The sequence below is a fragment of the Pantherophis guttatus genome, chromosome 8 (assembly GCF_059756535.1).
Source record: "Pantherophis guttatus breed Tessera chromosome 8, ASM5975653v1, whole genome shotgun sequence".
Classification (NCBI taxonomy): domain Eukaryota; kingdom Metazoa; phylum Chordata; class Lepidosauria; order Squamata; family Colubridae; genus Pantherophis; species Pantherophis guttatus.
Genome location: NC_142070.1, coordinates 58354995 through 58371918, shown reverse-complemented (window position 1 = coordinate 58371918; position 16924 = coordinate 58354995). Strand labels below are relative to the sequence as shown.

Below are 16924 nucleotides of genomic sequence, written 5' to 3'. Positions count from 1 at the left end.
TGCCTAAATAACACTTTAGGCACCCTTACTGAACACAGTTTATGAAAGTTTAATTTTGTCAAAATTTCCACTTTAATAGACAAAGAGCAAACAAGAAACAAAGAAAAAATACAGAACAATCAGGAAAACCTACTACTTTGCATGAGAAAAATAATTCAAACTACTTTTGAATGTAGCATTAAGCCTTCACCAAAGACATAAAATTAATTACCATATTTTTTGCACTATAAGACATTCCAGACCATAAGATGCACCTAGCTCTTGGAGAGGAAAACAAGAAAAAAAAATCTGCCTCTGCCTCCCATCGATATTCATCTGGCTAGTGTCCTTGCAGCAAACAGCAAACATCCTGGTCAGCTTCAGCATGTTATGGCAGCCTGATTTAGCACTAGCAGCTGATTGGTGGCTGGATAGGCCTCCCAGAATACCGCCAATCAGCTGTTCCAGGCTGAGGGGATTGCTGCTGCCTATCACCGCCTCCGTGCATCATGTTTTCAGCCTCCGTGCATACTGTTTTAAGCCTGTTCCAGGCAGTGGGGATCACCTCTGCCTATTGCTGGCAATTGGCGGTGATAGGCGGCAATCAGCGGCAGTGGCAATTCCTTTCTGCCTGGAATGGGCTGAAAATGGGATACACAGAAGCCAAAAACAAGGTGTGCAGAGGCCAAAAATGGTGTGCATGGAGGCCAAAAATGGGGCATGCAGAGGCTGAAAATGGGGCATGTGGAGGCCGAAAACGGCCGAAGGGTGGGTGCTGGCAGGTGGGCAGGGTTTCAGCAACATTCATTTTATAAGACGTACAGACATTTCCACCCACTTTTTTCGGGGGAGAAGTGTGTCTTATAGACTGAAAAATATGGTACGTCTTTCCATCACATCAATAGAGAGTTCACTGCATACAAGGTTTAGTTTGGGGTCACACTATCTTTGAATGATTTGTATGAATAGTGATTTATTTGGCTGTCCCTTTCCTCCCAAATCATCCTTTTATTCTTTATGTGATTGGAAGCTTCTAGTTTGAGACACATTGTTCAAAAATACATTTGAATCTTTAATTTTTGATCTTGATAACGCCACTTTAATAAACTGATGAAAAAGCTGTTTACAAAAGCTCTGATTCTCAATCTATATTTTGCTTATCTGATTCTGCATATGTTCACATTATAACTATATAATGGAATCATTTTTATAAGTTTTATTGTAACCTCTGGAAAGGTTGACTTATGAGGAGGGAGCCATGGATATAACCTTTATCAATTCATTCCTTTTCTTTTATTATATTAACTCTAGTTTAAACAGTATCCTTAAAAATTACAATGATTGATACTTGATTAAAATAACAATAATATCTATTAAGTGATAAGGCAGAAACTGTGTTGAGGTTTTTGAAGATGATAATGTCGCATTATTTCTGTAATTTTTATTATTCTGCTGCACAGAAATTACCTGTAATTGTCTTCGCAGGAGACACTTATATTTCGGTTTTCCAAGATCTCTCTCAATTGTGCAATGGAATGTCCTGTGCAAGATTCCCTGGTAATAGAAGCCCATCACATGTTAGTTCCAGGTATATATTGTCTCTGTGCTAAATCCTTCCAGAAAATAAAAACGTGATGCCTGATGCCTGAATAAATATTTTTCCAATAGTTTAAAAATCACTCTAGTGTTTTCAAGGTAACCTCAGTCCTAAACACCCAAATCAGCATAATCAGTCTTGCCCCCAGCATCCACCATTTAAGCAGACCAAAAGAGGCATCAGTACACAGAGGGGTTTTTTTTTTATAGCAAGCTTTTTTTTTTTCTTCTTATACCACATTGCACATATAGATAGCATATTTGGAAGGGGTTTCGCAGTATCATCATTACAATTAAAGAAAATGTAAAATCAGGCTCGTCTGGGGGATGGGGGAGGGAGGGTCGAGATCCAAAACAAGAAACAGGAAAAACTAAAGAGCAATGCATGAAAAAACTATAGATCCCAAATGCCATCACTCTGCTAAACAAATAATTCCCTCAACACTGTGAAACTATTTACTAAGACTGCACTATTAATCTTCTCATCGTTCCCATCACCCATCTCCTTCCACTTATGACTGTATGACTTTAACTTTGTTGCTTGTATCCTTACAATTTATATTGCTTATTTGTACCCTATGACTATCATTAAGTGTTGTACCTTATGATTCTTGATGAACGTATCTTTTCTTTTATGTATACCGAGAGCATATGCACCAAGACAAATTCCTTGTGTGTCCAATCACACTTGGCCAATAAAAAATTCTATTCTATTCTATTCTATTCTATTCTATTCTATTCTATTCTATTCTATTCTATTCTATTCTATTCTATTCTAATAACAAAGGGCCCACCAGAAGTTTTATACAATTTCAGAATACAAAAGAGGTTGCTGTAAATATGCTTTAGATTCTCCCTCTGTGTCTTTTTTTTTTTTGAAGGTTCACCTTTTCCTCATTACTCTATTTTTGTTTTTTCCATGCTGCCCTCTTTTCTAAGCCACCTCCCTTTCTCTTGCTTTGCATGGAGAAAGCATGAAATGGGATTTTTGCATGTGAAATTGGTGTACACAAGCAGTCCAATTGCAGTCTGACTGCAGTTTGCAAATGTGAGTATGTTGATGGTAAAAGCTGGTGTGAATGTACTTTGATTCCCTTTCGTAGAAAGAAACAGTAAGTTGCAAGATGTTTGTTGTTGTTGTTGTGAAGTAAGAGGAAAGGCAATAGCAAGTGTTTGCAAGGAAAAGAAATAAAGAAACTTATTTTGTCAAAAGTATGCTGAGTGGAGAAAGGGAATGAGATTTCTGTGTAGTCTTTTAAATTTTTTCCTGTCCTCACTGGTTATTAATTCGAGGATATTTTGCCTTGAAAGAGCGAGAGAAGCAGGAAAGGAGGGAATGCAGTTTTTCTGCTCATTTTAACCATTTTTCTCCCCCCCCTCCAAGCCTGTCTGAGAAAGGCCGGGCAAATGGGTGACCTGCTCTTGCAGCCTGGCCTTTCACTGTTTTGGTCTCTTTCATCTGCATATAAAAGCTATGCGGATATATTTTCTTTTCTGCTCTGAATACAATTTTGATTTTTTTTTTCTGGAAATGTTTGAGGTTTCTTTCTTTTTTTTAATATAAAAAGTTTTTTATTAATAATACAAAATTTAAAAAACATTGGACATAGATATGACATCACTGGTTCCATACATCTTCTGTCACTTTACAATAATATTAGTAGTCATATAAACATATAGTTCTTAAGCTTTGTTTTTATTTATTTATTTATTTATTTTATTGAATTTGTATACCGCCCTACTCCTGAAGGACTCAGGGCGGTGAACAGCCATAGAATAAAACATATAAATACAAAATTTAAAATAGAATAAAACGAATTAAATAATTTGGCTGCATTTAAAACCCCAATAATTTAAAACTAAATTTAAAATTTCCATTTAAAAAGGGGAAAAAACTTAGGTCAGGCCAGCTTGATGAAATAAAAAAGTCTTGAGTGCGCGACGGAAGGTACACAGATCCGGGATCCTCCGTATCTCGGGGGGGGAGCTCGTTCCAGATAGTAGGTGCCCCCACAGAGAAGGCTCTCCCCCTGGGGGCCACCAGTCGACATTGTTTGGCCGACGGCACTTGGAGGAGCCCCTCTCTATGGGAGCGTACTGGTCGGTGGGAGGCTATTGGTGGTAGCAGGCGGTCCCGTAAATAACCAGGTCCTAAGCCATGGAGCACTCTAAAGGTGATAACCAAAACCTTGAAGCGCACTCGGAAGACCACCGGGAGCCAGTGCAGCTCGCGCAGGAGAGGCGTTACATGGGAGCGCCACATCGCTCCCGTCACCACCCGCGCGGCCGCACTCTGCACCAGTTGGAGCCTCCGAGTGCTCCTCAAGGGGAGCCCCATGTAGAGAGTGTTACAATAGTCCAGACGGGAGGTGACAAGGGCATGAGTGACCGTGCGTAAGGAGTCCCGATCTAGAAAGGGACGCAACTGGCGGATCAGGCAAACCTGATGAAAAATCCTCCCGGTCATGGCCATCAAATGCTCTTCTAAAGACACCCAAGTTGCGAGCCCTTTCCGTGGGGGCCAATGATTTGCCCCCAATAGTCAGCGATGGCACCAGCTGACTATATCGGGACGTTGGAAACCACAGCCACTCGGTCTTGGATGGGTTGAGCCTGAGCCTGTTTCTCCCCATCCAGATCTGTACGGCCTCCAGGCACTGGGACATCACTTCAAGGGTGGTCTGGGGTGGAGATGTACAGCTGGGTGTCATCAGCATACTGGTGGTACTCCACCCCGAAACCATGGATGATCTCGCCCAGCAGCTTTACATAAATGTTGAACAAAAGGGGCAAGAGGACCGATCCTTGTGGCACCCCACATATAAGGGGCCTCGGGGTCGACATCTGCCCCCCTGTCAACACAGACTGCGACCAGTTGGAGAGAAAGGAGGAGAACCACCGTAGTACAGTGCCTCCTACCCCCAACTCTTCCAACCGGTGCAGTCGATGGTATCAAAAGCCGCTGAGAGATCTAACAGGACCAGGACAGAGGAGCACCCCCTGTCCCGAGCCCTCCAGAGATCATCCACCAATGCAACCAATGCCGTTTCCATGCTGTACCCAGGCCTGAAGCCCGACTGGAACGGATCTAGATAAGCTGATTCATCCAGGTACTGAGGAAGCTGTCGCGCTACCACACTCTCAACAACCTTCGCAACAAAGCGAAGGTTGGAGACTGGACGATAATTAGCCAACACTGCCAGGTCCAGAGAAGGCTTCTTGAGGAGAGGCCTCACATTGCCTCCTTCAAGGCGGCAGGGAAGACACCCTCACTCAAGAGACTTGGTAGTACAGGGGTTTAAGGCACCCTGTTATTAAGCTGGTTATTAAGACCAGCTGCCTGCAATTACTGCAGGGTTCAAATCTCGCCAAGGCTCAAGGTTGACTCAGCCTTCCATCCTTTCTAAGGTAGGTGAAATGAGGACCCAGTTTGTGGGAGCAATAAGCTGACTTTGTATAAATATACAAAAGGATGAAGGCTATTGCTGAGCACATTGTAAGCCGCCCTGAGTCTTCGGAGAAGGGCGGCATATAAATCAAATTAAAAAATAAATAAATAAATAAATTTAAAAAAAAGAAGCATTAATAATCTCCTGGAGCCAGCCTCGTGTAACCTCCCGGGAGGCCAGCACCAACCAGGAGGGACACCGGTCCAATAAACATGTGGCCGCATTCAGTCTGCCCAGTATCCTGTCCACATCTTCGGGAGTCACAGAATCAAACTCTCCCCAGATAATATTCTCAAGACCTGCCTCCATCATCCCCCCTGAATCTACCCAGTCAGAGTCCAAATGTTCCCGAATCTGAGTGATTTTGTCATACAGATACTGTACAAAGTCCTCGGCGCTACCCTCCAAGGGGTCCTCCCGCGCTTTCTGGTGGAGCAGGGAGCAGGTCACCTTAAATAGGGCAGCTGGGCAATTATCAGATGATGCAATAAGAGCGGAAAAATAATTGTATTTTGCCACTTTTATCGCCACCAGTTAGGTCTTAATATGAGACCTTACCAGTGTTCGGTTGGATTCAGAATGGCTGGCCCTCCAACTGCTCTCCAGGCATCTTTTCCAGCGCTTCATCTCCCTCAGCTCCTCGGTGAACCAAGGAGCCAGGTGAGACTGGTGCCAGGTCAGAGGCCGCAAAAGCACGACCCAGTCCAAAGCTCCAGCGGCCGCCCTATCCCAGGCGGCCACTAGGTCTTCAGTCGAGCCATGAGCCAGAGCCTCAGGAAATGGCCCAAGCTCCGTCTGGAACCTATCCGGATCCATCAGGCACCTGGGACGGAACCACCTCATCGGTCCCTGTGGTGGGGTGTGGAGGTTCGAAGGTCAAAGCGAAGGAGGGAGTGATCCGACCATGACAAGGGCTTGATCGCTATATCCCCATCTCAAAATCACTCAACCACTGACCAGAGACAAAAACCAAGACCAGTGTCTTTCCCCCCGTGTGAGTAGGGCCATGAACTAACTGGGTCAGATCCATTGCTGTCATGGAAGCCATGAACTCCCGAGCCACCTCAGATGCCTCACCGACAGATGGCAGGTTAAAATCCCCCATGACCATAAGCCTGGGGGTATCAACTGCCACCATGGCTATAACATTGAGCAGCTCGGGCAGGGTCACTGCCACGTGGCAGGAAGCCAGGTATGTAACCAACAAGCCCATCTGCACCCCATGACCCCACTTCACAAGGAGGGACTCACATCCGGCCGTCTGAGGAATAGTGGCCTCCCTTGGACCAAGACCTTCTTTAATAACAACCGCCACCCCCTCCCCTCCCCTGTGACATCGGCTGATGAAATGCACGAAAACCGGTTGGGCACATTTCAACAAGGGGGACCCCCTCCTGGCCCAACCAGGTCTCCGTAATACCCGCCAGGTCCGCTCCCCCCTCCTGAACAAGATCACAAACCTGACAGGAGCTTTATTTACCACGGACCTGACGTTGCATAGCATCAGCCGAAGGCCCAGGGCCTGAGGGTCTGTGCAACCTGGGGAACGAGAGAAGCGTTGGAGGCCGGAGCGCACGACCGCTCGAAGACAGCAAGCGCGCACTCCCATAACATGATATGACCCCCCGTTCCTGCCATATCTGCCCCTCCCACCCACAGTACTGATATAATGTCCATCAACAACACAAGCTCAAACCCCCTCCTTGACCCTGATTCCCGCACCTCCCATGCCGCGCTCCTCAGCCGGACCAAGCCCCCTCCCCTGTGGGTTCTCCCCCATACCCACACAACCCACCCCCTTCCCAGAACCCTTTAAAATCTTGTTTAAAAACTTCCCCAAAAAACACCACAGCCCTCTCCTCGCAACATGCCATCTCTCAGGATTCCAAAATCCGTCATCAAGATAGGCCCTCGATAGAGTGGAGGGCCAAACCTGTGAGAGGGGGAAGTCTTGCAGGGTAAGGAGCTCAGACACTGAATACATCTGATCATTAGGGGTGAAAATAGTCCATGGTCGGGAGACCACCATGATGTTATAAGTCCACAGGGGAAAAGTTCCAATCCATGGCACAAGCAACCGGACTCCATTGCCTTCTCACAGCAGTGGAGGGGAGATACATGCCATTTGACACCCAGAAATTTCTTGGCCCAACCGTCCTCTCACGAAGGCCGACCAGTTGAAATAATCTTAAAATTGATGGAAACCGGTAGTGAAGGGCAGCCATACACCAACTCCCTCCGGACTTGTGTCCCCAGATCCCATTCCCCATACGGGTTAGGAGAAGTCAAAAAAGCCAAAGCCAATATGAAATTAAATATATTTTGTAAAGAACTGTATACCATATACTCTCCTTTATCTTGCCTCAGAAACAAAAGACTACTACTAGCTCAAATCCTACCTCACAAATTTGCTGTCCGTAAGTTCCAGCCTGGTGATTGGGTCCTGATAAAAAGCTGACGTGAGGAAAAACTTAGGCAAGCCCAGGACAGGTCCTACCAACTTCTGTTGACCACTGAAACAGCAGTCTGGACAACAACAAAAGGTGGACCTACTACACACAAGTAAAAGAACCAGTTGACAAACTTAAAGAGTGGAAAGTAGTTCCTGGAGAAGACCCGCTGAAAATAAACATTACCAAAAACTTATGTGGTCATTGTGGTATGCATGGGTTTTGTTTGTGATTTTTCTCGTTGCAGGAGTACCAACTTTTTGATTTTTCCTGCCTGAGTGATGCCCTCTGTTATTCCATCTGAAGATCCCAAAATAAACTGTGGGACTTAAGCACCCTACAAGATGTGTTGGTTCTGTGATTGTAATTGTTTCACTGAATATTGTTGTTGTTACCATTGTTGTGATCATGGACCAGTATGTCCTTGTGAAGAACCTTGTGATATAGTAATAGTGGAAGACTTGGTAGATTAAATGTGTAAGAATTGGAGCATTTAACCAGATCAACCTGCCTTGTACACAGTAGTTCTAGGAAATAGCGATATCATAATCCCTGAAGATATAGGATGTTTTGATTTAATGCAATGGTTATAATTTTCTTTTTTTTTAATTTTTAATTTTTTATTATAACATAAAATGACATTACAAGACATACAACATTTATATATATACTCTCTTAACAGCTATTTCGTGATGATCTTCTAGTATTTACATTTTCTCCCTTTTCCCTTTATATTATTCCAGTTTCTTCTTGTCCCCTCTCTTTTAATTACAGTGTATTTATTAAGATGCCTATTAACTTTATATTTTCTATACATTGACATATTCATTCTTTCCTTTTTTACATTTCACCCCTATTTTTCTTCTCTGTTATTCCTATTCCTATTCTCCAGCCACTTATACCATTTGTGCCAGATTATATAATATTCCGTATCCTCTTTTTCTTTAAACTCTTTTGTTAATTTATCCATCTCGGCACACTCTTAAGATTTTTTTTATCAACTCTTCTTCTGTTGGTATATTTTCTTTTTTCCAATTTTGTGCGTATACTATACAGGCAGCTGTTATAATGTGTAAGATCAAATATTTTATTTCCTTGGAGTATTTTTCCGTAAATATCCCTAATAAGAATGTCTCTGGTTTTCCGCTCATAGGTTGTTCTATTATTTTCTCTAGCCATTCTTTAATTTTAACCCAGAACTCTTTGCAACTGGACATGTCCACCAAAGGTGGTAGTATGTTCCATAGCTCTTCTTACATTTCCAACACACTGGAGATTTACTCAGAAACATCTTTGCAAGTATGTAGATGCCATCTATGAAACATCATCAACTGGTTTTCCTTGTATGCCGTGGACATTGTTAGTTTTGTATTTATTGGCCGCATTTTTCCCATTTCTCCAATTCTATTGTGTGGTTAAAGTTTTTTGCCCATTTAATCATTGTATCCTTAACTATTTCTTCTTCCATTTTATATTGCAGCAAAAAATTGTATATTCTACTGATTAATTTCTCCTCCGTCCCTTGTATAATTTTATCCAATTCATTTTGTTCAGTGTGTATTGCATTTAATTTTGTATCTTCTTTATATTTTGACCGAATTTGCGTATATGTCCCCCAATCGATTTCTCTATTTAGATCTTGTTCCAAATCCTGTTTTGTTTTCAGATTTCCTTGTTCTTTTAATATATTTCTATATCTTATTATCTTGTCCCACTCAGTAAATTTGGATGTTTTAATGTTTCTGTAGGTGAAATCCAAATTGGTATTTTTGTGTAATTTTTTTTTTAATCTTGATCCAAATTTGTAGCAATGCTTTCCTTAGTATGTGTCTTCTAAAGTAGCCATATATTTTATTCTTTCGTCCCAAAGGAATGCATGCCATCCCACTTGCAAGTTGTGCCCTTCAATCACTAATGTTCTTTTGTCCCTTAACTCCATCCATTCTTTCAGCCAGGTTATACAAGATGCTTGATAATATATTTCCCAATCTGGGAGTGCTACTCCTCCTCTATCTTTTGTGTCTTGCAATGTTTTTAATCTAATTCTTGGTCTTTTTCCTTGCCATATAAATTTGGTAATTGTTCTATTTAATGTTTCAAAGAAAGTCTTCTCAAATTTACTGGTATAACTTGGAAGAGAAATAGTATTTTGGGCAAAATATTCATTTTGATCATAGCGATCCTTCCCATAAATGAAATTTGTAAATTTTTCCAATTATCTAAATCTTTTTTAATTTGCAGTAGTAATTTGTCATAATTGTCTTCCTTAATTGAGGAGCATCTTGCAGTAAGCCAAATCCCTAGTATTTTATTAGTATTTTATTTTCTTGGTTATTTGAATTTTTGTACTGCATTCTAATTCCTTCTCTTGTATCTTTGTAAGATTTTTAGTTAATAATTTAGAATTATTTTTATTAATTTTAAGTCCCACTACTTCGCCAAATTCTTCTATTTTTTTTTAATCAATTTTGGGCCTGATTCTAATGGTTTCTCCATTATAAACACCAGATCATCAGCAAAAGCCTGAAGCTTATATTCTTCTGTCTTTATCTTTAACCCTTTTATTTCTTGATCCTCTCTAATTCTCTTCAAAAGTGTTTCTAAAGTTCATATAAATAGTAGTGGAGAAAGTGGGCATCCTTGTCTCACCCCTTTTGTTATATCGAATTTCCCTGTCACATTCATGATTACCCTCGCCGTTTGTTTTGTGTAAATTTTTCCAATCATATTTTCAAATTTAGTCCCAAATTCCATAAGTTTCAATTGATTTCCAGTTCATATTCAATAAATTCAATAAATTTCAGTTCAATAAATTTCCAGTTCATATTATCAAATGCTTTGGGCATCAAGGAAAACCAGTGAAGCTTGTTTTTCTGGATGTACTTCATAAAACTCTAGGGTATTTATTATTGTTCTCGTATTGTTTTTAATTGGTCCACCTGGCAGGAAACCATTTTGATCTGAATGTATATGTTTGTTCAAGATTTTTTTTGTTCTTTCAGCTATGATTGACATAAATATCTTGTAATCAGTATTTAACAATGATATTGGTCTGTAGTTCTATATTTGTTAATGATCTGTATCCTCTTTGGGAATAAGGGTGATTATTGCTTCTGTCCATGTTTTAGGTATATTTGCCTGTTCTAGAGCCTCATTGAATATTTCCAACATCATCCCCCCCAGCATTTCTTGAGTGTTTTTATATAACTCTACTGGGAGTCCGTCCGGGCCCGGTGTTTTGTTGTTTTGTTGTTTTTTCATTGCCATATCAAATTCTGTTTCAGTTATCGGTCTATTTAGTATTTCCTGTTGTTCCTCCACAATTTTACACAAGTTTGTTCCCTCTATATTTGTTCCCTCCCTTAACTTTTTCTTCTGCTATCTCTTCCTGACAGATTTGAGAAAAACTTTTGTATAATTTCCTTTTTGTCCTCCCTTTTGTGTTGGGTTATTCCATTTTCATCTTTCAATTGATATATCATTCTTTTATCTTTTTCTTTTTTTAATTTATAGGCCAACCATCTACCCATTTTATTCGCATGTTCAAAATTTTTTTGTTTTGACATCTTTATTTTCTGCACTATTTCCTTTTGGATTGTTAAATTTATTTTATGTCTAACTATATTCCATTCCTCTTTTATTTTTTTTATTTTGGGGATCTTCCTGTAATTTTCTTTCTAACTTTTTAAGTTCTTCCTGTACTTTTTCTTGTTGACATTTCCTTTGTTTCTTCTTCCTTACGTTATAAGCCATTGTCAGTCCACGGATGTATGCCTTTAGCATGTCCCAAAGGTTTTGTATTGATGTATCTTTTTTTTTATTCACCCTAAAGAATATCTTCAACTCCTTTTCCAATATCTGTTTGTATTCTTTGTCTTTGCATATATTTTGATTCAATGTCCATCTTTTAGATCTTTTTGTCTTTTCCATTTTATAGTTATTGGGTTATGGTCTGCCCACTCGTTTACTCCTATTTCTACTTCTTCCACTCATGTCCATATTTCCACTGTCATCCAAACCATATCAATCCTGGACCAGAATTGAGTGGGTGTGAATAAAATGTATATTGGCTCTCTTCACTATGCATTTTTCTCCATACATCTCGCAATTTTAGTTCTGTTGTCATATTCAAGAATTCTTTTGGTAATATATCTTTCTTTTTTTATTTTATTTTTTATTACTCTTGTAATCTTTTTTTATATCCACTATTGTGTTATAGTCCCCAATTAAACAAATATTATCATATCCTAGTTCTATTATTTTATTGTGCATTTTAAAAAAAAATTCGTGTTGATTTTTATTGGGAGCATATATTACTATTAATAACAGTTGTTTTTGTTCGATTTCTAATTCTACCATTAACATTTATTTATTTATTTATTTATTTATTTATTTATTTATTTATTTATTTGTTTGTTTGTTTGTTTGTTTGATTTATATGCCGCCCTTCTCCGGAGACTCAGGGTGGCTTACAATGCATTAAGCAATAGCCTTCATACTTTTGTATATACCTGCTTAGTAGGGCTTTTGGCCCCCCCTAAGCGGTGTTCTTTTATATACAAAGTCCGCTTATTGCCCCCACAATCCGGGTCCTCATTTTATCTACCTCGGAAGGATGGAAGGCTGAGTCAACCTTGAGCCTAGTGAGATTTGAACTCGCAGTAATTGCAGGCAGCTGGCAGCTAAGTGCTACTTAACAGCACTTTAGTCCGCTGCACCACCAAGGCTCTTGACATTCTACCTTCTTCGTCTGAATGAATTAATTTTGATTTTATTCTTTCTTTTACATATATAGAAATTCCTCTTTTTTTCTTTTGTATTAGTGATGTATATAGTCTTCCTAATTTTGGGTTCTCTAATAGTTTCTGGTATCCTTTTTTAATGTGTGCCTCTTGAAGGCATATTATGTCCGTTTCAAGTTTTTTTAATTTAGTAAAAATTTGTGTTCTTTTTTTTTGGTGCATTCAAACCATTTATGTTCACAGAGAAGAGATTTATTGCCTCTGCCATTTCTTACTGAAGTTGGTTTTTGGTGTTTCTTGTCTCTCTTTTTATTCTCCCTCTTGCTCCCTCTTTTTCTTCTTGTTCTTTGTCCTGTATTTTTCTTATTTCTCTTTCTCTTTCCATTTCTTCTATTTGATCTTCCTCCTGGCTTTTGTTCTCTGATTCTTCCTTGATTTCTTGTTCTTCTTCCTGTGAAAGACAACGTTTATAAAATTCTTGTGCTTTCTCTACCATGCCCACTCTGTATTTTCTGTCTTGCCATGTAATAAGTATGTCATGTGGTATTAACCATCTAAACATCATTTTATATTTGGTCAGTTGAGTTGTCAAAAATTGGTATTGTTGTCGTTGATTCCGGATTCTTCGTGGTATCTGCTTCAAAATTATAATTTCTTTACCTTTGTATGTTAATGTTTCTTCTCTTGATTTCTTATAAATTTCATCTCTCACTGCTTTTTTTGTAAATCTTACAGGTACTTCCCTTGCCAGCCTGTGTCTTCATATATAGTTGGTGTGCACACGGTAAATTTCGTCTATCTGTCCCCTTATTGTTTCTTTGTGTTAATTTTGCCAAAATTTCTGCCATTTTTTCTCCCAAATCCTCCTCTTTCTCTTCCGCGATATTTTGGAACCGTAGGAAATATGAAGCTTTCTCCATTTCTAAAAACGCAATTGAGTCTGACAGCTCCTTATTTAGTTGTAATGACTTCTGTTCCACCATTTTTATTTTGACATCTATTTGGTCCATTTTTGTTTCCATTTTTTTTATTCTTTGGTCATTCTCCAACATTGCTTGTTGTATGGTCTCTATTTTATCGTTCATATTTTTAATATCTTCTTTTACCTGTCCTATTTCATTCTTAATTTCTTTAAGAATATTTTTTCCTCTTCATGATTATCAGCAATTTTCTCTTGTGTTTTCATTAATATTTCCTGTATCATCTGCACCATACTCTGCATATTGTTTGCTGTCAAATCTGTTTTCTCTTTGTCTTTCCCCAACATGTTTTCCATTGTTCTTTGGTTTGATGGGGAGACAGCTATTGGAGTGGGAATTGTAGCTGGTTTTTTCCCTGTTTTAACTACTGTTGCCATGTTTGACATTTTTAAGCCTCGGGTAAAATTTTTCCACAATATCATATAACCAATACTCTCTAATTATGTTTATACATGTATCTCTGTAATTCCTATTTACTATATCCACAGTCTTCCAAGACAGTCTCTCTTAGTATCTTTATCTCTCATAACAGTAATTAATGTTTTTTCCCCTGTCCACTTACTTGTATTTTTGAATTTATATTTCTGTTATTATAATTGCACAGTTTATATTTATATTGTCACTCACTAATCAGTTATTAATCCTTAAATGTTTTTTCCAATATTGTAAGTCCCTTAGAATATTTTCCAATATATTTTCCCCTCTCTTCTTTTCTTCTGGCACCCTCTCCACTTCTTTTTATTTTTAAGTTCTTATCTCTGTTCCAGTTATCCTCTCAGCCTATTTAAATCCACCTTATGGGATCTTTCTTCTTTCGCACTAACATCTTCTCCAATTCATTCTGCGCTCTGTTTCCTTTTAGTCGCCGCCTTTCCTTCTCTGTTAGGATATGGTTTGAGCCTAACAAGTTATCCAGGCAATATATGTGTACTGTAACTTTAATCTGTAAATGTATTATGTGACTTTAATGCTGAGTCATGCTGTAATTAGGTAATCACTGGTTGTGAGAGTATTTAAGCAAGGTATTGTAACGTGTTCAGTTGCTGCTATGATATGCTGCCATTGTGTATGAAGCTGATGTGATATGCTATCAGAGTATGATAAGCTACCATAGTGTGTGTGGAATTGCAACCATTGTGTAATCATCGTTGGATGGATCTGTTACCATCATGGTTTGTGAACCAGAGTGAGTTTGTTATTCTAACCAACTAATGTTTGTTTGGTAAGAAGATATCTGTAACTACTGGACTTATTTTCCTGGCAAAGACTTGGAATTTGTTTAAAGACTATGAGACTGTTTTTTCTACTATAAAGTAAGCTTTTGATAAACCAGTTTGCATATCTCTTATTCATTGCTCTCAGCAACGTTTCCTTGTGCATTTACTCTGCTGGTTGGTAACACAACACCAATATCCTTAACATTGGTTATGGGCCCAGAGCCAACCAGAACTAACTAGCATTGTTAAAAGCTAAACTGAGAGTTAATGTGAATAGAACAAACTGTGTTTGTGATATACAATCCAAGTGAAGATGCCACTAGAACAAGCAGCAAATTTTTCCATGATAACCCGGCTGGATGGAACAAACTATGTGTCAGGTTAAATGAGTTTCATTTTCAAGCGCAATCTCTCTAATGAAACATTTTTATTTAAGAACATAAAAAGCCGACAATCCTGATTTCATTTTTGCAGCCAAACTGGCCCCTCCTTCCAACCCCCTCCTCTTCTGCTCTCCAACCCCAATGTCCCATTGGCCATCATGCAAATCCATCTCTACCTCCCGGCACGTTCTTTTCACAGGAATGTAGCCCCCACCTTCGTCTCCCAGGAAACACTATCTGTACATACAAAACTAGGTAAAAGTTCATCTTGTTATGTCAGCGCTGGAAGAGAGCCTAATTTGGAACGCTGACACTATGTATCCTGGTCTGCAAAATGTAATCTACTTTTGCGTAAAGAAGGACTGTGGGACATAGTTAATAATCCACTGGATGTAACAGCATGGAATCCTGCTGATGAAGAAGATGCGAAGAAAATAGCCAAGATTAACAGAGACAATGAACGAGCTCTTTGCATTATTGGACTAACACTGGGTGACCAGCAGCTTGTCCATATTCGTGGCGAAGAGTCTGCTGCTAGGTGTTGGACCAAGTTGACTATATGTTCGTGACTCTGTGGGTGCTCATATTTATCTCACACGGAGATTATTTAAACAACATCTTCTTAAAGGTGGAGATATGATGGCTCATTTGGAATCCATGACCAGAATTTTCCAGGAGCTGCATGAAAAGGAACTTATTTTCTCAGAACTACAACAAGTTTATATAATTCTTTCTTCATTGGATGATAGTTATGATGACTATGTTTCTTCGTTAGAGGTTTTGTCCAAAGATGAACTGACATTGGCTGGCATAACCAGTAGGTTATTAGAAGAATCCAAAAGAAGAAAAGAAAGGGATCAGTTGAGACTGCAACAACCAAAAGAAGAAAAAATGTATTCAACTGCCTATTTTGTAAAACATTGTTTTGCTTGTGGGGCTATAGGGCATATAGCTAAGTATTGTAAGAATAAGAAAATGTCTGTTAGAGACAATACTAGACCCAAGAGGGATTGTAATTTAGCTATATCCAGTTCAACTACTGATGTTAACCAGGATTGTTGGGTTGTTGACAGTGGTGCTTCTCAGTCTATTTCTAGGAATAGAAAAGTTTTTGTTAAAATGGAGAAGAGTAACCAACATGTTAAACTAGCTAATGGCTGGAAAGTTAAGGTAGCTAGGTGTTGTTAAGGAGAGGGTGTTGCTCGTTGGTCATTTAGCAATAAACCATTGCCTATGCTATATATTCCTGGGTTAAAATTCAATTTATTATCTGTTAAATCATTATTGCAATCTGGGTTTACAGTAACATTTAAAAAGGATAAGTGTTTTATTGAGAAAGATGGCAAGGTTGTTACTGCAAGTTTAGAAAATGATTTATTTGTTTTAAGGGATAACCCAGTATTGGTGGCTAAGTCTAAGTCTATACCCATCACATAGGACCCGGGTACCTTCGAGACCGTCTTCTGCCATCAATAGCCTCCCACCGACCAGTCCGCTCCCACAGAGAGGGTCTCCTCAGGGTGCCATCAGCCAAGTTATGTCGGCTGGCGATACCCAGGGGGAGGGCCTTCTCTGTGGAAGCCCCAGCCCTGTGGAATGAACTGCCCCCGGAAATACATAAGATCTCCGACCTCCGGGTGTTTCGCTGCGCACTGAAGACCCTGTTGTTCCGCCAGGCCGGGCTATCAACATAATAATTTTAAATTGGGGTATTTTAAATTTTTGGGGTTTTAAATTGGCCAAATCTATTTAATTATTTTAATTTTTAATCATTGTTGTGTTTTGTGTTTTTAAATTGGCTGTACACCGCCCTGAGTCCTTCGGGAGAAGGGCGGTATAGAAATAAAATTATTATTATTATTATTATTATTATTATTATTATTATTATTATTATTATTATTATTATTATTATTATTATCTGTTTATAAGAATGTTAAACCACATGATGAATGTATTCATCTGTTACACCGGAGACTTGGGCATTTAAATTTCAGAATGTTAAAGAAAACAGTTCAGTTATCTGAAGGGATAAAATTACAAGCATGTAGTAAATATCTAAATTGCAATGCCTGTAGTCAGCAAAAAAGTAGGGTAACACCAGCAAACCGTGTTAATGGTTTTAAAACAA

At 39.1% G+C, this 16924-nt stretch overlaps 1 protein-coding gene across 1 annotated transcript in view; it reads right to left on the bottom strand.

Annotated features, from left to right (window-relative positions):
* Positions 1–16924, bottom strand: part of LOC117660712 (ADP-ribosyl cyclase/cyclic ADP-ribose hydrolase 1-like) — a 96963-nt gene that overhangs the window by 6442 nt on the left and 73597 nt on the right. The window contains exon 7 of the mRNA XM_034408880.3: positions 1447–1533. Within this exon, the coding sequence (XP_034264771.1) occupies positions 1447–1533 (87 nt within the window). The remainder of the gene's footprint in view (positions 1–1446; positions 1534–16924) is intronic.